Below are 25,524 nucleotides of genomic sequence, written 5' to 3' on the forward strand. Positions count from 1 at the left end.
TGTAAGTCTGTCACGCTGTTAATGCCTCCTTTTCTTGGAGCAGGGAGTGTCTTTTGGATATAATAAGCAGCAAAATGTTCATGAGTCTTTCCAAATGTGCAGTTACCTCACCGCTTGTGCAGCACTGCTGCTAAATTACCATTTTCAATATACAGCTTGCTTTATATTTACCTGTGGGCTGAGATAATCTATGCTGTACTATATGTGTTTTTCTGGCCTTGACTTCTAAGGTTAAAAAAAGTAAAAACTTTGAAACAGTGATCTCTGATTCCCTTCTGGTATTGTACTGGTAACACTTGCATGACGTTTGGTCTTGGCAGGGTTTCTGTGGAGTATGTTTGCTGAGCACGGGGGGTGCTTCACAGACGGGATGCTGAACACTTCATTGCTCACAGACCTTTAGCGGGGCTGTGAACAAGTGTCGAGCAATGTCAAGAATCTACTGACTCCAGAACACCTGGCTCCTTAGGAAAAAGCTGTGTTGTAACTATTTATGTTTCTTGCAAGCTTTATTGCTAGGTATAGATGACTAGAATTGCTAATGTATTAATTATAGGAGTCCTTTGCATCTCTTTCATGAGGAGGAACCTCTGCTCTTAGCTACAGAGCTGTCACCAGTTGAGAGCTTTGAATGCCCTGTGCTGTCTGTAAAACAGCGGCTTAATGATGAGCCTTAAATCTCCTGGTTAAAAACAGCTTTTAACAGTCACTTGGAATAAAACCCTCAGGCCAGGTCAGGCCCCCCTCTTCTGAACTGCAGGTCATCTGGAACCAGAAAGGAATTTGTGCACCTTCATGTTCTTTTTAATTATTTTGGGTCCTAAATTTCCATTTTAGTGCATTTCTTTAATCTGTTAGGTCTTAAAGGAAGTTTGCAAATATTAAAGGAGAAAAAACAACCACCCTTTCTGTACTAATTTAAACCAAAATTGTGTGTGCACGCATTCTAGTCCCCCCCCCATGCATCTACATGTCCTTGACAAAAGTCGGATGCTGCCTGTGTGCAGCGTTCCCTTTGTGCTGCCTTTGGGCTTTAGCCTGGCTGTCCCCTCTGGGAGCAAGCAGAAGCTGTGGCTGGAATGGCAGGGGGGCACAGCGAGTTAACCCCTGCCCGCTGTCTCGGCCTTACAGGAAGGTGTGTGCCCCTGGGCTCCCTTCATCGCGTGGGTACGAGGAGATTCTCAGCAGTGGGTGCTGCCAGGAGCCAGCCTGGGTCTTCCTGCTGACAGTGGATGTGGAGCGCTGAAACGCTCTGCCGCCTTCCCGGGGAGGGAGAGACAGGCCCCTTTCAAAACGCTGAGAACTGCAATTGTCCTTCCTTTTCTGTGCAGGGAAGAGGAAGGATGCTGCCTTTGGAGATTCTCAATGGCGCTCCTTAATCAAGCAGACAGGTTTTGACTCCTTTTGTCCCTGTGCTGTTTTTTTTTTCTTTTCTTTTTTTCTTTTCCCACTAAACATCCCAGGCATTTTCAGCCTCTGGCTCAAAGATCAGAGAGTGAGAGAGCCAGCTCTCCCAATCATGAATGAACCGCTCATTTTGCTTGCTTATGCAAGCATAATGTGGTGTCTTTGTAGTGGAGGAAAAAAAAAAAAACACTTTTGGAAAATACTTGTCATTCAAGATAGCCCAATGTGCTTTACAGGGATCTGCAGCAGAGCAGCGAGGGATATATTTAGCTCACTGTGTGCTCAGGATTGCTTTGCCTTTGGCATTTGGGAGTCCTGTGCTGGGGCAAGTAGCACTGGCCAGAATGTGTGTGAGGATTTCCCTCTGCCTCCTCCCCTTCCCCTCCTTTGAGCCAGGCTGGAAACTCAGCACAACCCAATTCAGATGGTTATTTAGATAGGATACCTGCTGAGTGCATAATCCCTCAGTTGTTACAGTAGCACCATGGCCCTGTTGTGCCTAGTGCTGTGTAAATGTAATTAACACCCATTTTCTGCAAGCAAGGTTCACAGTGATACGTGGAAAATGTGTATATTCTCCATGGTAACTCTTCTCACTTGCCTATTTCAGAAAAAAATAGTTGCTGGTCACAAAATGAGGTTGGGGAAATATTTTTCTATTTTTTGAAGGACATGTTTGTCACTTGGCAGGGGCAACCCTGTAACCTTGGGAGTGTTTGTTGTGCTCCTTGAAAGCCTGCTGAGAGTTGGCCAAATTATATTGTGAGTATTTGAAGTTGTTTGAGACTCTCTTCTAAACAATATGAAGAGCCTGGCTGCATTTTGTATATTCCAGTTTAAGTTCCTTGAGACGGATCATTGTTAGAAATACCTACTGCGCATAGGTATGGATAGTAGCGTAGCAGGAATATTTTTCTTTCCCCCCTTTGCCTGCAGGAAATAAGTTGGGAAAAGCTCTTGCATTGACTGACCCTTCTCAACTCTTATCACTCAAAATATCTTTACCTTGGGAGACAGGCAAGTGCCAATCGGTCTTTTTAATAGACTTGCAGAATAAAATAAAGGGAACTCAAAAAGCTAGAAATGAATTTCAGTATCACAATCCGAGTGTCATTCACTTAGCTCTCCTGCAAGTTCCCTGTACTGTCTGTGTCACCTTGGCTACACTTACTATAGCATTTGCTCATATTTTTTTCCCAAGGCAAGGGGTAGATCCCATGAAGTTCTTAGTCCTCTGTGGTCCATGTATTATCCCCTCTTTATGAAATGTTATCCTCTCTTCATCAGATCATCTGTGGTCAGAATCAGTCTTGTGTTGTTATCCCTGACTTGTTGAGCCTAGAGGTGAAGTTTAATGTGGTTTGGTGGTTTTTTACAGCTATGGTGTGACTTGGGTGCATGCATCAACATTAACTGATGGTGCACGTTTTTATTTGCAGTGTATGTATGCATTTCATATATGTTTATATTTAATAACAGAGAACATCACATTTATAGATCAAATATTCAAAGGAAATGTTAAACAGCAATACAATATCCATCTGGGGCGGTGTGTTAGCATCTTCTGTGGTTTGTTGCTGTCCCTTTGCACGTACAGCAGTTTGTGTATAGGTCACTTTAGGAAGACACGTCTGTTTTAAATAGTTTTAAACTGGTGGCCTCCACTGGCTTTGCTGCTCTGTGCTTTGGAGTAAATCCAGAGTTGGTGCCACCTTTGCACGGGTGAGGCTGGCAGCCCTTGCTGAAGAGCTTTGGGGGCTGAGAAGCCTCTTTTACTGGTAGAGCTGGATCTGACAGATACACCTGGTCTGGAGAAGACATCCTGCTCACTTCAGAGAGTTGTAGCTCGGCTGCCCACTGCTGTGTTGTGGGTCGGTAGTGCCATATGGCAGCAGGTCCAGTGGGTTGACCTGTGGTTCTGGCACATGGCCCCCCTGTGTGCGTTTGAAGGTTGCCATGGAGTTGGAATGTTTGAGTTGTTCTAGACAGTTGGCTTCGCTCTGCCAGAGAGGGATGTTCTGGACCCAGGGGTGGCCAAACTGAGTGGCTGTCTTGCAGCTGGCTTGCTGCTGCCCCAAAATTGGGGTCTTGCTTGCCTCTTCTCTCCTCTGCAACTTGCCTGTGCTACTGAATGTAGTATACTTCCACTGTTCCCAGTTCCTGTAAAGGCTTGGTCCTGATTTTATGCCCTAAGCCAGCAGAGACTTATTTTGCCGTTTCTCTGGGTTAGTCTTCTGATCTGTTACCAAGTTCAAGCGGCTCTTGGGGGAGTTCAGTGGTCCAGTCATGGCTGGCTTAAGTGCAAGGTGAGTACTGGGAACATGGGCTGTAGAGTGATGATGTGTGGGAGAGGGGAGGGGGTGTCTCCGAGCTATCAGCCTTTGGTCTTTTGGTGGCAGCAGGCTGAGATGTGAATGGACATCTGGATGACAGTTATCCACAGAACACGTGAAGCTGTGTCCAGCAACGTATAAGGTTTAAGTGTATGTTTGCCGGAGGGAAACAATAAACTTGGTTTCTGGTATTATCCAGCCCCTGATATTATCCAGCCTTGGGAGTTTGTGCCAAGCACCTTCTTGAGCCTGCATGGGGTGGTTTCGCTGGTGCCGAGTCCCTGTTGAGCTTGCAAAGCCCGGTGGAACGTTGCTGTTTGGATTCAAACTTGTTTAGATTAAAAACGTGCACAACGTTCACAATCTAGGAGGAGCTTGGCTTGTGGGAGGGTCTTGGGTCGTTAATCCTCCTTTATCCCCCTGGCTGAATTCAAGTTCTGTCCATCAAAAGCTGAATTTTAAAGTCTGAGGCAGAATGGTCCCAGTTAGAGCCATTCCCTTGCCAGCTCTTAGTTCCAGAAACATGCATTGGGTCATTTTTTCAGCTTGTCTTGCACCTTCTGGAAACATCTATTGTTTGTACTTGTTGAGAGCTTATAAAATGTTTTGTTGCTGTTAGCAAAGATGTTCCCCTATAAAATGAAGTCATATGTGAAATATTAAAACACTAAGGCTGGAGGCTTCAGGCACGCTGTAATTGCCTTGTAAACTTAGATGTCTGATTGTAAAGGGTCTTATCGCTGCTGTTCAGCTACTTAATTCTTGGAAGGAACGTGTCCTTCTTGGTAAGGGATGATTTGGTTTTCTTGCCCCTCAAGTCAGGAGCAGGCGCTTAATTAAAAGAGAATTATAGCCTGAAGTATTTCTTAGAAACCAGGGGAACATATTTGGCTGAGTCTTAGCTGATCTCAATTTTTATAGGAGTTTCTTACTTCAAGGGAGTTAGCAACAGTCCAACTGTAGCTTTCTTGATGTTCACAGGTGTTTCTCTGCTGAATTTGGAGGAGGGTGGACTGGTTGAATCTTGATTTTGCAACAACTATTGCTTATCCCCCACTTACAGTTTAATTGAAAGTAGGTCTTGTTTGGATGTTAACTTAGGGGCATTAAAGCAGGGCATATTCCAAAAATAGCTTCTGAAAAGAGGACTTAAATCTCCAGTTATGTTCAGCGTAAGGCCTGATTTGACATACAACGTTGCTAATCCTTTATACTCTGTTGACAGGTAGAAATGCTTCCTGATTGTCTCGGTGATAGTTAGAAAGCATTATTTCATAGAATTAGCCTTTTGAGTTTTCTTCTTTTATTCTATGAATGTAGAAATAAAGGCAAGTACATATCCTTTTGCCTTGATAACAGGTTGTTTATTAAAAAAGAATTATTTGCAACAGCCTTCAAAAAGACATACCACTTTGCATCTACATTTCTGTCCTTAGTAGGGCAAGCGCATGCATACCTGTACATGCAGATGTGTATGTCATCTGTCTCTGTCACTAGAGAAGTTGCCCTCTTTCCACACAGTTTGCATCTTGAAAAAAAGAATTATAGTGTCCAGATAATGTTTTGGATAAACCACATGAATTATGGCTATTGATGTGCAGAAAAGCTGTGTCCCTGTGTCCTTGAAATAAAGCTTAGGGCTTTGAGAAACAAAGAGCTCCAGAGTGGGAGGAGCCCAGTAATTACTGTTCTGCCTTTAAACAAATACTGCCAAAGCTGTCTGGCCTCAGTCTAGCCTGGGTTGTTATAATTTCTTCCAGCCATTGCTAATAAATCTGATATAAGAAAAGTGTCTTCCTCTTCCGTGCGTCCCCGTGGAACATGGGATGCCAGCGTGACTCAACCAGAGCCCGACGTTGCCACTTTGCGTTGTGACAGTAGGGGTTTGGATGCCTCCAGATCCCATTCTTTTGCGGAGGTCAAGTCCCCGTCCCCGCAGGAGGCTCTGTGGGACGGTGTCCTGCCGAGCCCTGCCTGTGGAAATCGACTGTCTCCAGAGCTGCTGGAGCATTGTTTCCTTGAGTGGTGTGGCAGTGCTTCCTAATAAATTCCCTTGGTTTTCTTGAAAAAACCTTGAAACTCTGAAAATTCTCCAACGGAGAAGTTTCATCACTTGCTCTAAGTAGACTCAGTTGCAAAGCAGTGTGGTTGAGCGGGATGTTGGGAGCAGATGTCAGCAGATCCGTGGACATGGTCGACGAGAAACCATGTGGAGAGCTGCAGGGCAACAGGCGAGCGGGGAGAGATGCGGTGGATGGTGCTGGCAATGGGGTATAGCAGGAGAGCACAGTGATGGAGGGCCGTGATGGAGAAGAGGGGACTGGAAGTTGCAGAAAACGTAGAGGAAGGGACAGGCGGCGGCAGGGTGTAGCGAGACGGCTGTGCGCGGGGCTGTGCCTTTGGTTGTTGTGGTTAGGAGTGGGACAGACAGGAGCGACCGGGCAGCCTGGAAGGGTGGTAGCTCAACTCGATTTTCCAGCCTTGCTAGGAGGGAGCAATGCGATACCCCCATCCCCTTCGAAACCAAGATGGGACGATGAAACCAGCAACCATCGGTGACGGCTCACCCTCCGCTCCTTCCTGAAAAGGCTCCACTTCTGTTACTTCAGCCTTAGAAATTCTCGCTCACCGCTGTTTCTTTTTTCCCTGCGCATGCTGCACCCTTCCATTTTAGGACCTGCGAACAGACCCAGAGCAGCAGCCGCCACCGCAATGAAGTCGCAAGATGGTGGAAGAGGGATGGCTGTAAAATGGCGGCTGGGAGCCTGGCTGCGTGCCCTGCGCCGGAGGGATTTCTGGAGCAGGTTCCCGCGGCGCTCGGCTGCTGCCCTCTGCCCGCTCCCTGGGAGACGGCAGCCGGGAGCTGAGCTGCTGCGCGGGGAGGCAGGAGCAGCTCTGCCAATGGACGATGGATGAGCTGCGGGGGACCAGCCCCGTTAGATTTCACTGATCTCTTAAGAATTTTTATCTGAGAGTGGAAAACTTATTTCCATGATGTAAATTAGCCCTATTTGCATATGGAGATACCTATGAATAGTAGCTGACTCTAGTCATCCCGTCTCTATAGCGTGCATTGATTTCTGTAGAATTGTACGCGATTGTACAAGTGCTTTTGCTTTTTTGTCTTTGTATTATTTCTTTCTTGAATTGTGAAATCTGAGCAGAGCCTTTGATGTATCTTGTTACTTTTGTAGTTTTGTACAAAAGGAGAAAAATTAAAAATCTGGTTTCCCTCTGCAAAGTTTTCCTGACTGTTCTTTATCTGCATCACACCCTTAAATATTACAAAAGCATCTAGCTGCAGATCAGGAGCTGACTTGGAAAGAGATGGTCCTTGTTCAAAACGTTTGTAGTATCATTATTGCTGCACTGCATTTTGGTTTGTGACAGAGTGGGATTTGTAATGCCGCCTTACTAGCATGTATGTTATGCGTTGTAATGAGTTTTCTGTTTTCTTTAATTGGATTTTAAACAAAAAATAGATGTTGGAGTGGCTGGGCAAAGGTATTTGAGTATTTTGGCCACCTAAAATAGTTTGACGTCTCTTTGTTTTGTTGAGTCTGCATTTAAGTGAACATTCTGCGCATTAACCCATTGGAATGTAAAGGAAAAAAAAGAGAAATACACCTATTTGATGTTCTGCTCCCCCGTTACTGGATAATTGAGAAATGCAGTCTGTACAGCATTGGTGTAATCCTTTAAACAGGAACTCCCCCAGCCATGTGCCTTTATAAGCTCCTTTCTGCTGCTCTGTTGCTGAGTTTATTCTTTTTGCAAGAAACATGATATTTCCTGTAATACATCATATTATGCATACAGTATTTGGTGCTGGCCCTTTTCAGAAATTGGATGTCTGATTTTTGAACCACCGGCCATACTAGGGTGTAGTGGAGAGCCATAATGGAGCAACTGCTTGTCTTTAATATAGCAGGATGGTCTCTGGACGCTCCAGCTCCCAATATACCTTATTCTTGCTAGCTCTGAGCCAGCCAGATCTTCCCTGGAGGACCTGTGCTGGTGGTATTGTTAATGCATCTCTTCGTGTTACCACCACTCTTTTTGTTTTGGCTGATGAGCAGGAGATAACTGTACATTGATTTGGAGCCCATTGTCTTGCCCATGTGTTCGGTACCTGTCCTGGGAAGGTATTGCATCTGCTTCAATATGTCCGTTTGGGACTTCGCCATTCACACTTGTATTTAGGCTATTCCAAGCCTATCATTGTAGCTTGGACATGGCTCAGGTTTGCTCGCTGCATATTTCAAAGCTGTGACAGTGCAGTTAAAATGTCATCTCTTCTTTCTCTACCATCAGTCACTCGGCATCCGAAGAAGCCTCTGGCTCTGACTCTGCAAGCCAATCTGAAAGTGAGCAGGGCAGCGAGTCAAACAGCAGCTCGGAGTCCTCTGAAAGTCAGTCTGAATCAGAAAGTGAATCAACGGGTTCAAAATCCCAGCAGACCCCTCCTGAAACCAAAGAAAAACCAGCCTCTAAGAAGGAAAGGATAGCAGATGTTAAAAAGGTATTGCCCCCACGGGTCTGCATAGCCATGTTACCCCTGTACCCACCACAAAAGGGCAGACAGCAGGACCTTAACGAAGCTGTTTTCAACTGCCCTGCCACTTTGCACATTGACCAAACAGCCTCCGACCTCTGGTGTCCCCAAGTCACTTGTGGGCTGTTTGGTCTGTGTGCTTGTGCCCTGCTGGTGTCATCCTTGTGAGCAGGAGCTTGTGTGTTTGATGGGACAACCCTTTGGGCACCACGTAGGTTGCGATGGGGCTGACTGGTGCGAATGAGGGGCAGGTACCTGTAATCAATACATGACCCTGTCATTTCATCCTCTCCCTCTGTCTTTCCACTCCTCTCTCCTGTCTCTCCTCTCCCTCAGAAGTAGTAAAGCTTCCCCATGCGATATATGCTCAGGAGAATGCTTGTCTAGGATTTGGACCACTTTGGTTTGTTTCCATCACTGTCTTCCTCTTTGAAAAAAGTAAAGGGAAAAGCTATTTAACTTTTATTATGTCCAGAACAGTGGTTCTTTGTTGTGTTTTTTCTGCAGCTTCCCAGCTATCCCCTAGCAATCCCTCCTCAAATAGCCAGGTTTGCCCTCTGCCTATTGCTGGATGGAAGGAAAAGGGGTTGCAGGTGTCTGATGCACATGGCTGGTGTCGCGCAGCTTGACATTGCACCTGCGCAGTGCAGAAGCTGCGCCTAGGGTACCTGCTTTACCCAAGGGATGGAGGCACCTGAGTGACACAGTATAGCGTGGGGTGAGAAAGAGGAGCCCAAATACCCATTTGGAGAGAGGAACTCAGTGAACTGAGTTTACCTGGAGGGAGGAAAACTGAGTTAGGTCAGTTTGGGGGATTTTTTGTTTGTTTGTGATGTGTAACTACCTTGTTTTTCTTAGCTGTGGATTGCACTTTGCACAGCTTGCTCATGAGAGTGAGTTTTATGGAGAAAGTTGCTATGTATGTAAAGACTGAGAAGGACAGTGCTTTCAGCCTGCAAGGGAGAAGGAGTGAATTATTTTGTTACCAGCTTCTCCATCTCACAAATCTCTAGGCTGTCAGCTCAGGTCATGGCTAAATCGCCCGTGTTCAGACTGGCAAGGAAGGATGCATTTATAAGACAGTCATGGTAACATAATACTGAAATTCCTGTTTTATTGTTGATAAGTGGGGACTGAAGGAAGTTTTCTCTTCCTCTGTGGGCTTCTAAGAGCATGTCCCTAGCAATAGGCATTAAAATTATCTGTATGCATCCATATGCACGGTGATAATTAGCGTGGATGAAACATGAAGAAGTCAGGACACCCTCTAATAAGAAAGCCTCTCCCTTCCTTAATTTCTCTGTTAATGGATGTTTTCCTTAGCTAGGTCTAACCTAGGCATGTTGATACCTGTTCCCCTTGAGTAACCAATGCAATTAATTATTATATAATTGTTTATTTTGTATTTCTGTCTAGATACGCCCATGAAGGTGAGGTTAATTTGTGTTAGGTGCTATTCAGATTTGTCATGGTAGTCGATCCCTCATCCAAAAACTGTGCCATTTAAAAGATGAAAAGACAAGTTCTTCAAATGGTTCAGGGAGTATTTTGAGTTTTTCTTTTATGTGAATTTATCTTTGTACTCATATGCCCAACAGATACACACCTTCACAATCTGTCTGTTGCAGTGTTATCCCATTACTCCTTTAACAGTAGCAGAAAAATTGCTGGGCTGCAGCCTTGTATTCATCACGCTCTCAATCCCAAGTCACTGCTGCACCTGGCACTGTATTTTGATTTCGTTTTCCTGCCAGTGGCTTGCAGAGCCATTTGAGGACTGGAGGGAGAGAGAAGCAGAAGGAGAATGAATAGGTTTAGAAAACTTTAAGAGGATAAGCTCTGCTGAGGAAGAGAGGGATTGTTGGTGTAGGTGTTTGAAAGGCATGTTGGTGGTTTGTATCTGCCCTGTAAATCTTTTGGTGTCCTGTGTCATCAACACAGCTCTGCATTCATGTCCCTCAGGGCATCAGTTCTTCTCACCCCCTTCTCCTCGTGTCCATCCAGCAAGAACAAATGCATGCTGTTATACACAGTGTGTTAAACCATTTAGGGCCTGGTTACAGCAAATAGAGCACAACCATTCCCAGTAGTTGGCTCTGCACATCCACATGTCCTGCGCTGCCAAACTGCATTCGCATCAGTGCATTCAGGAGAAGAACCGGCAGTCCTGCCACCTTGCCTCACCAAAGGAGAGGGTGCACCGGTGCATTTGTCATCCAGGCTGGGCCACAGAATTCACTTTTGAAGCTGCTGCTGGCGATGTTTCTTCACTGGGCTCGTCAGGCAGCTGGTGGGGTTTTCCCTGTGGAAAGGAATTGTGGTGGAAGCTGTTAGCCACAGTGAATTGTCCTTTTGAGTTGGTTGGTCCATTCATTCCACATACAAGGTGTTGTCTCCCTACTTTCAGCACCGTTGCTTGCAGAGGACTGGCTATCTTAATGGTCTGTCCTTCAGCCTGAATGAGCTGGAGAGTAATTTGTACCCTGGTGGAAAGATGGACCACTGTAAAGATAATGCTGAGATAAAACATGCTGCTTTAGAGTGTTACCAAATACCCCAAATTAATCATAATCCTTTTCAGCCAGTTTTTTAAAGTGTCCATCTACTGGTTGCTAATTCCCTAATAGTTTTATGTTGATTTTTTTTTTTAAAAAAACATTCACCATCAAACTTCTCTAAAATGTCAGAAATAATTGGGGTGAAGCAGGCCTTCTGATGGTCTGTTTATTTTGCAGATGTGGGAAGAATATCCTGATGTTTATGGGGTTAGGAGGTCAAACCGAAGCAGACAAGAACCGTCGCGATTTAATATAAAAGATGAGGTAAGAAAAAAAAAAAAAGGATGAGGGATTACTGAACATATAAAACCAACCAAACCCAAAGAGCAAAGGCAGGTCTCATCTGCATTGCCTTGTAAACACCGAGTCCTAGCTTGGTGCGTGGATGTTGGAGCTCACAGTTACGGTCCCAGTCCTGCAGTTGGGTCCGCTTGGCCTGAGACCTCTGGAGTCAGCAGTTCACTGTGTGGGCTGAGATCTGCATGCACTGATCTGATTGCTGGAATGGGGTGTAATGCAAGTCATGCTCTGCTGTAGAAACGTCCTGGAGAGAACGAGAAACAAAACACAACACAAATCCAACCAAGAATAAAGGAAACTTCCCAGAAACACCACAAAAACAAAACAGTCATTGTTGCGCATCCCAGAATGGATCATGCTGATAAATGCGTGTGTGTGTGTGTGTTTTCAGCTTTATGAACCATCACTTTTCTTTGGTTGAATATTGGGGAGTCTTTTATGCTGCGGTTGGAGTTGACAGTGGTCAGAGCCTGGCAGACAGACCTTCCAATTGTTCAGAATGTTGTTTTTTTCTGAAGATGTAGGAATTAGCTGCTGCCTTCATTTACATCTAACGGGCTTTCTGTATAAAGCTTTATCTGCAGGTCTTCAGGAGAGTTGAGTAGTTATAGAGGAGAAGAAAGAAAAGCAGGGAGAGGCTTGGACCAAACGTAAAGCTTGCGGCTTAGAGCTAGGTACAAAAGCACGCATTTGGGAATCTGAAGATAAGTAGCCAGATTTTCAGCAGAGTCGAGCCAGGTGGTGCTCTCTGATGATGAGGCTATTTGCGCTTCGCTGCCGAAATGAGGTCCAAGTCGCATGGCAGATGCAGGTCTCTGGCTCCTTGCTCTGGTGCATTATCGTTGAGGCTTTTGGCACCCCCAGTGCCACCATGTGCACCCCCAGACTCGTGTGCTGGATGTCCCACATAGCAGCAGGTTAGGAAGGGGCTTGGGGCACATCATTGACTTAGCTTTATTTTTCCTTTTCAAGTTCGGCAAAGCCCGGGCTCGCTGGCCACCTCTCTGTGCGATGCCCCGGCATGCACTGTGCTGGCGATGTCACACCCACCACAGACCTCCGCTGCAGACCCAAGTGCCCTGTTAGGGGCTCAGGTAAGTCCCATCTTTTTTTGTTTTACAATATTACGTGGTTTTGCAAATGTTGTTTTCTTTTTCGATATCTTTATTTTCTACTACTTAAGGTACGATAAAGTTTAAAAAAAAAATAAAATCCGAGATGTAAAAACTTTGCTATACCACAAAATATTGTAAAAAACAAAAAAAAAGTCTTCCAAGTGACCCCACTGTCATCTTTGTGAAACAGAAAGCCAAAATTAACATAATTGGACCACCCCTTTCCTCCTGTTCTCCCCAAAGCAACACTGGTCCCCATAGGGCAGCTCCCATCTGCAGCAGAGTTCGATGGAGGGTGTGACGTGTCAGGAACACAGTGCTGGGGCCTCGCAAAGAGCAGGAGGAGATGGAAAGTCTTGCTTTTGGAAGACCTAAATGCCAAGAGGGAGGAAATAGCATAGCTCTAGCCTGCATGGTGCTGAGCACTCCTTGCTGCTGCTGGAGCTGGCAGAAACCCAAGGCGCTTGACACCTCTTAAGATTGCTTTTTACCTTTACAGGGTTAATCCTGTCGCCAGTGACCTGCCTTTGTTGCTTGCTGCTTGGGACTTCCAACACAGTATCTAGGAGCTTTTAATTGCCTTCTTTCCTAATGCTTCTCTGCAGTATTAGCAAACAGCATCACCCAGGCAGCGTGGCAGGCTCAGAGTGCAGAACAAGCATCAGCCATCAGACCTCCCTGTGTGCTGCCCCGTGACTCACCCTGGTCGGGGGTGATTGCATGTAGGTGGAGGTGGTTTAGTTTCTGGGGCACTGTGCAGTCACTGGTCTGTCCTCTGAGACCAACAGTTTGGGCAGGGTTATTTCTATGTTAGAAATTATTGCCTTCTGGGAACTGCTCGGAGGCCACCGGGCACGTTGTGTAGGTCTCGGAACTGCAATCAGAGAGGGTGATAACTTGCGATCAATACTGAGGCGTGGGCTGAAAGATCAGGAAGCGAAAGTGCAGTTTTGCATAGGGGTGCAGAGCTGCTCAGAGGAGTAGAGCGTCTCCAGGAATAAAAGCACATACAAGTTTTTTAGTAAAAACAGTACTTGCCCATGCGTTTTCTTTGCAGTTAATAAATCAGCTTCAGGTTTCAGCCAGGGGAAGTGAGACATGCAGAGCCAGGTGCCTTTCGGAGTATTCTGGGGCAGTCGAGAAATAAATGTGCCCAAACCAGACACAATATTTTTGCTATAAAAAGGATGGTTTGAGATTGGAGTTAGTAATAAATGGTACAGTGCATCTTTTCTGTGAGAGAGAGGCCACAAGTCATGCACCAGAGGTGTTCCCAAAATACAGTTGGTTTTATTATTGAAAAAAAATTCTGCTGATTTGCATTTTGATTAATGCTTTGCCTCGCATCTTTGCTGAAAGTTCAAACACTACTGGTGTCACTGGGAGAGAGAACTTGGGCAGACGTTAGAAAACTAACCTGGCGGGCTGAGATTCTCCAGCTTTTCTGGAGCACTAGAGCTTGGCCTGTGTTAAGCGTGAAATGAGCAAATCCTCGCTTGGACTTTAGTCTGAAATATTTCTTGCCTCTGTTTAAGCAAGCCTTAATCTCTCCTAGTAGGCAGCATGAGCTCAAGAGGCTCACCTGGACCATGCCAATGGCCTTGAGTCTCTGTTTCTCCTGCCCTGGCTTAGCAGTGAGGACATTCCTAGACAATCTGTAGGACCAGAACTTTAAAGTTGCTGCTGCGTTGCTCTGCTTGGTGCTAGCAGCATCATTATGTTTTGTACATCACTGCTCCACGGCAAAATACAGCATAATTAATCTAGTAAAAGTGTGCGCATTTTTAAGTGCTGGAGGAGAGAAAGAATAAATTAGATGGGAGGAGTCAGCGAGGCATGGAGAGGGAAGGCTGATCCCTTCAGCTGGAGGTGGGGAAAGCAAATTGTAAGAGGCCAGTTCCTAGTCCAGTTGGAAGTAGTGGTGCAGGAATAAGTTGGGCATGTTTATAGTGTTTGGTAGAGGAAGGGGGAACTAGGAAAGGCAAGTCATCTTTCCCCTTGGCCACAGCAGCTGCACCTCCGAGGGGCAGCCTGAGCCCAGCAGAGTTTTGCCAGCGCTGGTACTCCGAGAGTGAGGAGTGTGCATCCGGCATCTCTTGCTGGGCTGACAAAAGCCCTGGTGGGGATTGGAGACAGATTTTTCAGCTTAGCTTGTGACATTCAAGGAGGTGACGTTATTAAAATCAAAGTTGCACGTGATTTCCAACCAGTCTGCTTCCTGATGATGGTGGGTGGCAGGCTGGAGTGCAGATGGGACCTCAGGTGCGTGCTCGGGACCTGGCATGCTCCCAGCTCCTTGGTTATCATCTGCACTTCCTTACCCAAGGAATTTACCAGCAGCCCAAGCCTGTGGGTTGATGTTGATAATGGGGTGTTATAAGCACAAGCTCTGTTTGTGCTGCAGAGTCCAGGGCAGAGGTGCAAATCTCACCCTTGGACTGATTTGAGCAATTTCACATACAGTTTTGCAGCTAGGTGCTGAAATGGGGATTTAAGCGGAATTAAGAGGTTGCTAAAACGTGCTTCTGCGTCTTTTTTTTTTTTAGATTTTATTACTATTTATGTATAAAATGGTAGAGAGCAGCTTTCAGCCAGGAGCTGGAGCCTGGCATGCCAGGGTCAGGATGCCAGGAGGACTTGGTGAGAAGGTGACAAGGGTCAGTGGTAGGCAGGGGAGTGGGGAGGAGAGGTTGAGTCACTGGTGGCTGCGCACGGGGCTGCAGGCACGGTGCTTCCCGGCACTGGGGCAGGGAGGATGTGGGAGCACAAGGCAGGCAGATGACTCAGGCTGTGGACTGGCTGTGTCAGAGGAGATAGGGCTGGGCTTGACACGCATCCAAAAAAGACAGTGATGTCTTTGAAAAACATAACTGAAGGCGGCTGAATTGCAGTCACAAGTTAAATTTTTCAAGGCAGAAAGAAGTGAGGTAAAGACAAGTCATTAGGAGATGAGCATCAGCATTGTAGAGACAATGACAGAGCAGGGGTAGAGTAGGGGCATTAGGAAAATAGACAATAGAAACTTGGAAAATTGGGATTTTGGCAAAGAAGTGGAGTTAGTTCCAAAGAGCCAAAGGTTGTATTTGGTTTTCTCCAAGTCTGATCTTTTCTGACGTAGAGCAGAAGAAAAATCCACCTCTCTTTACTTGTGATTTGCCAAAAGACAGCACAAAGTAAACGTGCATTGAGGGACAGCTCTCAAAAAACATGCCAAAATTGGAATGGCAAAGCAGCACACTTCAGAAAACAGATAAAAGGTTAAAAGAGAAAAAGAAAATTGAGGACTTTTAAACTTTGCTATGTCGAAACTGAAATCTGTGGAATGTTTGGCTTATGTTGCAAGGGTAGGTAGGGCTCTCCATGGTGTTCACCAGTCACTTGCTTTTCGGATGCTTGGACTGTGAGACAGGGATTTCATGCAGGGCCATGAAACAGGTGGATGAACATGCATTCATAGTAAGATACTGTGCAAAAGGTGTTACTGCGTCATATGTAAATCTGACACCAAACCACAGTGAAATTCAGCAAAGCTCTTGGTCTAATGTGTCATCCAGTATTTCAGTATATTTTAACGGAAACGCTGACGCAAGCAAGAAGGAAATTTCTGTTGGTGGAAGGGAAGCTGGAAAATGGAAGTAAAGGATGCAGAAAGAAAGCAGAGGGCTAGGCCATGGCTCTCTAGAGCCTTGACTTTTTCGTGTTGCAGCTCACAGCATTTCACAAAATTCCTGGGTGATCAGCTCTGTTGTAAGCTTTGCTAGCTATAGCTAGGAGGGTGGTGGGTGTACCAGGACATGCAAAGCGAGGTACCCATGGTGATGGACAGACATTACTTAGAGCTAAGGCTGAATACTGCAGCAAAAAGCAGTATAAAACGGAGGATTTCCAGTAAGTGTGTAGAGCAAGCAGTCTTGGAGACTACTTCTATCATTTTAATATTCCTTTAGAAATCTCACATTGGTTTCTTCAGTTTTCTCCCTGGTGATTTGTGTTTTCTGGGGCAAGTGTATAAGGCGAAGTAATCTGCTGGTTGAGGGGTGTTATTTGTGTGGCAATCTGTTTTTTATGGTTGACTAGTTTTTACGAAAATGGGCTTGTGTACAACCCGCAGAAAGGGTTTTTTTAGCTCTCTTGGTCTGTAGGAGTGAATGACGCCCACATTTAAAATAGTACAGCAAGTAGTTATATTATCTCTAGATATATTTAGCCAGAGAGACTTCACTGGTGGAGACTGGAGGATTAGGAGGAGGGAAAGCAGCAGGGCACAGCTTTGACCCAGCCAGGTCCTCAGCAACTCAGGAAAGCAAGGACACTCTTGTGATGAAAATACTGTCTTTTGATAAGAATTTCCTTTCTTGTGGGAAGTTTCTCTAATGAAAGCAGAGATCATCATGCATTTGTGTGGCTGCGAAAGTTTCTGCAGTCACAGACACTAAGCCTGAACACCCCCAAATATTGCAGGATTCCTGCTGAAATGGCAAGTATGGGCGCTCGTGAAGTACATTCAGCCACTGCACTTTCAGTTAAAAGCCTTGTAAAACAGCTTAGCCTTAGCACTGCAGCAGGCCCTGAAAGTGCTGTCCAGAAAGCACAAAGTCACGCTGCTGCCTGGTTCTTGAGCATCAGGCAGGAGCGATGCTCATCTTGCACCGTAGGCGGAGGTAGCAGCAGCTGAGTTGCCCTGTCTCTCTCTAGGGCACGTTTTGCCTCCAGCACCAGGCAGTGCAGGGTTTGGTGAGTTAAATTCAGCCTGTGGTTTTGTAAACCATGGGGTATTGCACACACCGCAGGTCTGCCTGGCCACTGCCACTGCTGAGACGGCGTCTGCCAGGTATTGGAGGTTGATGCTGAGGGGTAGGTGGGTCGCAGCCTTGCGCATCTGAAGCTCAGGGACTCCAGAACAGATGTTGTAGTAGAGCTCTCCAGCCTTTCTGCAGAGTTACCTTCTTCATGCTGAGACCACAGCGGTATTAACTCTGCAGCCGAGGCAGCGCAGAGGGAATGGTGCCGTGGAGCTGGCTGCTCTTCTGCAGCCCCATCACACCAAAGCATCCTTCCAGCACTGCAGTGAAAGAGCAGTTGGGCTGTGTCTGAGCTCAGACTGCGTGCATGTGTTTCAGTTGCGTCCTTGAGGAGACAGTCCAGAGTGAAGCCTACAACCTGATTTTCTTTCTTTTCAATTAAAGGCAAGTAGTGAATCTGAAAATGAGAGCCCAAAAAGAAGAGGCCAGAAGCAAATGAAAAAAACGTAAGTTTCTAGGGAAAGTGTTTTGAATGGTGGTATTTTGTCTTTTTTTCTTTTTCAGAACAGCAGTAGTATTGGATTGTTTGATAGGCGTTATCAACATGGAGTGCTTGTAAAACAAATTATTTAATATTTCCAGTAATAATACTTTGGATGACTGAAATTGAAGTATGAATATGGAACTACAGATGGATGCAATTTCCCAACTTTTCTTTTGTTTATGTTTTTCCACTTTGCCTGTGACAGAATCTGAACAAGTCAGGTTCTCTTCCTGTTGTCAGTCTTTCACTTCTCCATCAGGTTACTTATTCTCCTTCAGAGATACTAAAAATAGTTTAATCCCTGCTCCTCACACCTTTTTGATTTATAGCAAATAAAATGACCAATTATTATCCTCTCTTACCTTTTATAACCCCCTGCTAAAACAAAAGGACTTCCATAAAGGGTATTTTGGATGTCTGATCACCATAACCGAGTTCACTTATAGTCATAGTTTACTGCTCTTTTCCATCTAATAAGTACCTTCTAGTTTTTCCAAACACTAAGGTGTACTGAAGGGAACTACAAGCTGCGTGCTGGAGAAAACTTAAACACAGCCACATGATCCAGCTCTCTTTCCCCTGTTCCGTGTCTTTTAATTTTTTGTTCAGTTGTACACACCAGTGCAGAACAGGAGGGAAGGTAATAAAGTGCAGGGAGGACTGTGGTAGTATGGACCTCTCCTGGGCAAGGGAAATTATCTCTGTGGACTCCCCATGTACGCCTTGTAGAGAGGAGAGGCTCCTTCAAAGGGCATTTCGGAGAGGCAGCTTTGCTCTGAATAGCCCACAGAGAACCTGCTTCCTTCCAGTAATGGTATGGTGTGATTTGGCTTCACACTTGGAAACTGGAAACCAATTGCCTGAATTTAGATGGCAGGAGACTTCTTGTTCCATTTTCTGGGCTACAAGGAGATCATGTAACAGTGCATGTTGTGGCTCGTACTCCGTAAGTGAAAGTGAGCACCTCTCTTAAGATTTTTCCCACTCATTTCAGAAATGCAGAAGTGGAAATGAAAAATAAATAAATTGAAGCACTTGCCCACCCAGTTGTAAGACATACAGCTCTGCCGCAAGCCCTGTTGTAGTATGTGTTAGGAGCCACTCTCACTCAAAATGTACTGCCCCGATGTGAGCTAAAACGTAGGTGACTGAGGCCTCTTCTGAAAAGCAGAGAATCATGCCATAAAATCCCCCACGCATTGCACTGAACAACCAAGAGTGCAGTTTTGAACTTTTTCTCGTAATTATGGCCTGCTAGTATTAACCTAGACGACTTGGATGTCTGCTTAGCCAACTATTCATGTGGAAATATGATTGCCCTTCATGACCTACGTTTCTGACCATAGAAATAAATGGAAAAGAGAGGTCTCTGGTGAAGAAGAGGATGAAGATGGAGGGGAGCAAGGCACCAGTGGAGAGAGTGAGCCTGAACCGAAGAAAGTTAAAGCAAGAAGACCTGTCCAAAGGAGGTAAGGAGTGGTTGGTTCAGTCTGTCTCTTTTTCTGCATATGTCTTTTCTGCCTGTGCTGGGGTGGAGAGCTAATTTCTATTTGTTGCTAAAGAGTGTGGTTTTTTTCTGCAATATTATCCTTGTTTATGACCTAGAAAACCTAGGACCTAGTTACTCTCTCGTCTACTCATTTCATGCTCCAGTGAGTGATGCAGTGGTTTCCATGGTAGTTGGAGCAGACTAAATCCCTACGAGTCTAATACTTGAATTTCATGCTTTCTTAAAGACTTATTAAAATGAATGTTTACGTAAAACACACTGTGTTACAGCTTTCTATTAATTCTTATTTTAGAACAGTGGCCAAAACCAGTGTTAAAAAGCGTCACAAACCCCAGCGTGGGAAGAAGAGAAGGAAACCGGACTCATCTGAAGATGATGATGACGACGAAGATGATGAGACCCCCAAGAGACAAACTCGACGAAGAGCAGCCAAAAATGTCAGGTATCAAGAAGTGTGGGGTTGCTTGATGATGAGAGCTGTCCGGCTGGGAAAGAGGGCGCACCCCAAATTCCCTGCCCTAGTCACTGACTCCCTGTGTGATCCTGCAGAGAGACCCTCCTCTGCCCTGCAGGTATCTGTTGGCTGAGTTGTGGTTCTTTTGACAGGTTCATGCTATAAACATCTGACTTCTCTTTACCTTGTTTTGCCATCTGTAAAGGAGGGAATATTTACCAGTCCCTCTTAGAGAAGTGTGAGGAGGTTTGCATAATGTTTCTAAAGCACTCTCAGATGAGATTAAGAATTACAAATGATAGATTAAAATGAGTAAAATGAGCTGTGCTAGATTGGACCAATTGTCTGAGAGTGGCTGATAGGTAATATCTTGGGACGGAGTGTTGAGACATGGTGGAGGTAAAGCATTATCCATTCCCCAATATACCTTCTCAACTTTTGGCAGTCCTAATAAGGGACTTGCAGAGAGCCACCTAAAAAATATTTTTTGGTGGTTAAATATTCATCAAAGATGAGATGTGTAGTTCTAGGGCAGTGCAGGCACCCATGCAGCTTTTCGATGATCTGCAACCTCCGTTGTTAAACATAAAATAATCTTTCACTGGATAGAGGAGACTTTCTCTGTTGATGGTCTTTCTTCTGCTGCAGGAATTGTTCTACCTCCTCATGAAGCATCTGGTGTTGGCCATGGTCAGAAAAAGTATATGGACTCAATAGAGTATTAATCTGATAAATTGTAGCTATCTGAGTGTCTCAGGAAAAAATACTGAATAGCTAACTTAAGAAATGCATGTGCTGAACATGCACTGAACCCCAGGATAAATGCTAGAGAAGGCTTGCTCCAGTCCATGCCATTCTATGTGTTTCTGGACTGGGAAGAGTCAACGGCTTTTTTATCAGTTTGGTTTTGATCTTGTTCAGTTACAAAGAAGATGATGATTTTGAGACGGATTCTGATGACCTGATAGAGATGACTGGGGAAGGAGCTGATGAACAACAAGACAACAGTGAAACTATTGAGAAAGTCTTGGACATCAGGCTTGGAAAAAAAGGAGGTGCGTAGTTCTGGAAAAAGCCTTTATTTCTGATGTCAATCATGTGCACTCACAGTTTCTTTTGAGCTGGTGCAATGCTTTTGCAGCTTCAAAGTGGGGCCAAGGGTTGTTTCAGTGCTCTTCACCCTTTCCTCTATGCCTCTTACTTATGTCTTCTAGCAGCTTTTGTAAAATCCAGTATTGAAAAACCTAAAATGTCAAGTTTATGTGCTTGGCAGCTTTCATTTAGCGTGCTCGCATTTTAAAGATGCAGTCATTGTTCTGCAATTCTTGCTTTTCTCTTCTTTGAAATATAAAATAGATCTTCCAGTAGAGTCAGTTTTCATAGCTCCATTGACAAAGCCATAATGAAAATAAAGCCGATGTTTTGTTCTCATAGCCTTACAAAAGTGTTTTTGTAAAAGTGAATGGTCATGAACATTTTCAAGAGACCTTTGAATTATACTTAAAGAAAAACCATTTATGATAGAGAGATTTAAAAAGATTCTGTTGTATAGAAGACTTTTGTGTGCCTGTCTTACTGGCTTGCAGAATCTGTAAGATATTCTTTGTGCTGTCACAGAAGATGTATTAGAAGAATAACTTTCTGCTCTAACGCAGTTTATGTCTGGTGCTTTATAACAAAGGTACCGACTGCTGCCTGATTTCTTTTGCAGCCACTGGTGCTTCCACCACAGTGTATGCAACTGAAGCCAATGGCAACCCAAGCGCTGACTTTGATCCTGAAAAGGATGAGGGAGAAGTTCAGTACCTGATCAAATGGAAAGGCTGGTCATACATCCATAGCACATGGGAGAGTGAAGAGTCCCTGCAGCAGCAGAAAGTGAAGGGCCTGAAAAAGCTAGAAAACTTCAAGAAAAAGGAGGAGGAGATCAAGCAATGGTATGCTTTACTTTGACCAGTGATTTGGCCTTGGGTGAATCTTTTTTAGCCAGAGATTTACAGAGTCATGACTGAAGAAATTTGATTTCTTCTTGCAAAGCATGTTTCATTCAAAGCAATTGTTTTTGGTGCACAACGCTCATGGCTCTCTTTGCCTACTGATGAACATCCCGCCTCATAGAAATGATGTCTGTGGCCGTAGCATTGAAAGAGAGAGGAAGAGGCATGAAATCCGCAATATTGCCATCTCCCAGGCTTAAGAATTGGGGTAGCTGACAACAAATAAGTAGTGCATAGATTCACCTGGCCCCAGGAGGTGACATGAGGGCTTGCAGCCTTATTAACCCTTGTTAATTATGGGCTTGTCTGTGTGCAAGTTTTTGCATCGGTTTATGTCCAACCTTCCCAGGAACTATAAGGGCAGCTACGGTGTGTTTCCAGTGTGGTAAAGCTGGAGTAGCAGCTGTTTGATTCTGGTTTTGAGACTGATTCTTGCAGCAGAATAAGGTGTCATGTAACAGGGAGACAGTATGAACGTCTATGACATTTGCTTCTCAGTAATGATTTATAATTATAGGAAGCTTTAAGAAACATGTCATATAAGCAATAGTCTGCTTCAGTGACTTGTCCGACTGACAGAACCATATAGGAAAGTAGAAATTCTATATGTGGCCTCCATGAGCATTATGACAGAAGCACTATAGTGTTTTTTTGTTTTGGCTTTTTTTGCATCTAGGCTGGGCAAGGTATCACCTGAAGATGTAGAATATTTCAACTGCCAACAAGAGCTAGCTTCAGAGCTGAACAAACAGTATCAAATAGTGGAGAGAGTAATTGGTAAGTGAACCCAACACTTTTGTAAAGGGGTGAAGTAAGATGTGGAAACTTTAATCTCTAGCGACAGCGGAATGAGTGTATGTCTCTCTCTTCTTCCCTGTCCTGCAGTATCTCTGGAGAAAAAAACTGGTGTTAAGCATATTTCAGTGTGTGAAATTCAGGGATTCGAACAGTAGAAATCCAGGTTTACAGATTTGTATTTACAAGCAGTACGAATCAATACTCTCCTTGCCTGGAGTATGGTATGATACACCAGCTTCCAAGGGGATGTTGAAGTTGCTGCTGCTGAAGTTCTTTGACTTCAGCCCTTTGGATGCAAGGTGTTTGCATCCAAAGCAGCAGTACAGGCTTGGCTTTTGTGACGTGGTTGAGGATATGGTTAGGCTGCAACGCAGCTCAGGGGTTAGATTTTCATGATTACTTATTAAAAAGAAAAACAGGAGTTACTGAGAACTTCAGTAATATCACAGTAACGTCAGTCAGAGGTGCTGGGATCCAGTTGCTTTGGGAATTGGCTTAGAGAGCTGTTTAACCTATTTCTAATACAATTTCTATAAAATCGCATGGGGTGTGTGGCAGTGACAGCCTGCCTGCCCTGCTCCCTCTGCTGGCTGCCAGCACTCCAAACCCTTCCTTCCCTTCTGTCAACACAGCTGTGAAGACCAGCAAGTCTGCAACGGGACATTCGGATTTTCCAGGTAAAGGAGCCTTTTTTGGTCCCTCTAAACTTTTCCTACTAGCCGAGACCTGTCTTGTGGTTGTACGGGTGGTTCAGACTGGCCCTCTGAACCACGCTTGTGGTTCAGCCACAGAACCATGGTTGCTGAGGTTTGGGCTTTTTTGCATATTTTGCAGCAAACAGTCGCAAAACATCCTCGAATGACCCCGAATACCTGTGTAAGTGGATGGGGCTGCCCTATGCCGAGTGCAGCTGGGAAGATGAGGCTCTGATAAGCAAGAAATTTCAGCACTGCATTGACAGCTTCAACAATCGTAACAACTCCAAAACGATTCCTACCCGGGACTGCAAGGTTTGCTTGCTTATCTTCTCTCCTGTTGCTGGATTTCTCCAGGCTGAGTGATGACGCAGGCAGTGGGAATGTGAAGTTTTGTCAGGATAAATGTCAGAGAACGTTTTCCCATCCTCCCACCAGAGTTTGAATGGTTGCTTGCTGTTCTTGTATTGTACTTTAGGCAGAGATGTGAACCCCCTTTTGGGTTTCATTTACTCTGTGCACAGTAAGAACACTGTGTCCCCCTGGGGAGTGGGAGGCTTAATTAATCCTTGCAAAGTGCTTCCTCCTCAGAAGGAGCTGCTGCAGAAATGCAAAGTTTTGATACCAGTTGGATGAAAAAACAGCACACCTGGGAAAAGAGAAAACCTGCAAGATGCTGATATAGTGGAGGAGAGGGACAGAGATAATGGGAGAAAAAACAAGAGGACAAAAGAGAAAGCGGAGCTTGTTCCATCTAGTGTGCATTATGTACAGCTTACTGCACTCCTAGGGGGACTCACAGCCCTGGTCATCAGAACCAGAGGACAGCAGGCAAAACAACACTGTGGAGCGGTTTTCTGAACTACAGACATAAGCACTGGCTAGGAAAATGTGGACGGACTTTAACCAATGAACAGATATACATTCATTGCTGGATTTTCAACCTTACTTTGCCTTTTTCTTCCGTGGGCTTACGGCATCTGCTTTTCCAGGTGTTGAAGCAGAGACCAAGGTTTGTTGCCTTGAAGAAACAGCCTTCTTACATTGGCAGTGAGAACCTGGAGCTGCGAGATTACCAGCTGGAGGGCCTCAACTGGCTCGCTCATTCGTGGTGCAAGTACGTACAGATGCTATGTGACATTCATTTTGTCTCCTGATTTTTCTCCCAGTAGGATCTGGCCCTCTTGTTTTCAGATGAGGTCTTTAACCATCCTGCTTCTGCAGCTTGAAGGATTTCAGATGTTATCACACCCAGCTGCATTGCAGGCATTGCAAGCAGGAACTATCTAGAGCATGAACTTAAGAAATGTTGTGTGAAAATGAAAAGCATTTTCCCTGTCTGGGCCTGTTCACATGCTGGACTTGGCTGTTGTGTGAGCCTAGTGCATATCATCCCTAATTTTCCATTGCCCTAACTGAAAAAAAAGTTTCTGGCTCGGCATGCTTACATACTTTTTGAAGCCTTTGAGAAGTGTCCTTCTAAAATTAGGCCACTGACTCCCCTTTCCCTTTGCCTTTGTCCTTGCTTGCCAGTTTGGAGTGACCATAGTCTGTTCCTTTTTGCAAGTTATTGTGCTACATACAGTCTGCTTGTCCCTGGGATCCACTTGGAAGTGTTCAGATAAAAGTTTTTGCACTGGCCCCTTTCTGTCCCTGTCACGGATTGCTATTCATGCTGGTGCGCAGTAAATTAGTAGTGGCGGAAGCACACACTCAGACAGGATTTGTGTTTGTTCTTTTCCTTTTCAGGAACAACAGCGTGATCCTGGCTGATGAAATGGGCCTGGGCAAGACGATTCAGACAATATCATTCCTGTCGTACCTCTTCCATCAGCACCAGTTGTATGGCCCTTTCCTGGTGGTGGTGCCCCTGTCGACTCTTACCTCATGGCAGAGAGAGTTTGAAGTGTGGGCACCTGAGATAAATGTGGTGGTTTACATCGGAGACCTCATGAGCAGGAACATGGTGTGTAATCAGAAAGCAAAGGGTGTCGGGTTGGGTAGAAACGCTGGGTGCAAAGCAGCAGCCTCTGTATGACATGTGACACACGTTCTGCTGGAGCAGCTGATGGATAGTACTGGCAGTACTGCAGGCAGCTGGAGCTGGTGTAGCTGAGCACTTGGTTATAATTCAATGCTGCAGGGACTTTTCTACCTTATTTCCCCTCTTAGAGTGAGCACAGGAGTACTGGCTTCTCTCAGAGGGTCTGGAAACCACTGCTGCACTGGGCTGAAACATGCTGCACTAAGGAGTATAGCAGTGTAAAAGTGCTTGCCTCCTATATTCTGAATTATTCAGATGACGAAGCACACTAATGTTGAGTCTCGTGGTGTCAGTAGAGAGATGATGCATTCATTTGGCACATGAGGGGTAATGTCACAACAGCAAGTTGTTTGAACCTTATTTTGTTACCTGTGCTAGGGCAGTTGAACCACATGTGCACTAAAACAAGCTGCTCCTTGGGCACCCTCAGCACATCAAATGGCACCTTGAACAACAGGGTTTTGGACTTGAT

The 25,524-nt window shown here is 45.1% G+C and overlaps 1 protein-coding gene across 1 annotated transcript in view; it reads left to right on the forward strand.

Moving 5' to 3' along the window:
- The window catches only part of CHD2 (chromodomain helicase DNA binding protein 2), a 58,752-nt gene that overhangs the window by 7,998 nt on the left and 25,230 nt on the right, over positions 1 to 25,524 (forward strand). Inside the window, exons 2-13 of the mRNA XM_059824022.1 lie at positions 8,055 to 8,262; positions 11,031 to 11,117; positions 17,455 to 17,516; positions 18,901 to 19,023; positions 19,357 to 19,506; positions 20,440 to 20,573; positions 21,230 to 21,455; positions 22,192 to 22,292; positions 22,946 to 22,990; positions 23,148 to 23,323; positions 24,001 to 24,125; positions 24,758 to 24,974. Of these exons, the coding sequence (XP_059680005.1) occupies positions 8,055 to 8,262; positions 11,031 to 11,117; positions 17,455 to 17,516; positions 18,901 to 19,023; positions 19,357 to 19,506; positions 20,440 to 20,573; positions 21,230 to 21,455; positions 22,192 to 22,292; positions 22,946 to 22,990; positions 23,148 to 23,323; positions 24,001 to 24,125; positions 24,758 to 24,974 (1,654 nt within the window). The remainder of the gene's footprint in view (positions 1 to 8,054; positions 8,263 to 11,030; positions 11,118 to 17,454; positions 17,517 to 18,900; positions 19,024 to 19,356; positions 19,507 to 20,439; positions 20,574 to 21,229; positions 21,456 to 22,191; positions 22,293 to 22,945; positions 22,991 to 23,147; positions 23,324 to 24,000; positions 24,126 to 24,757; positions 24,975 to 25,524) is intronic.

Source organism: Gavia stellata, chromosome 13 (genome assembly GCF_030936135.1).
Source record: "Gavia stellata isolate bGavSte3 chromosome 13, bGavSte3.hap2, whole genome shotgun sequence".
In the NCBI taxonomy this organism is placed as follows: domain Eukaryota; kingdom Metazoa; phylum Chordata; class Aves; order Gaviiformes; family Gaviidae; genus Gavia; species Gavia stellata.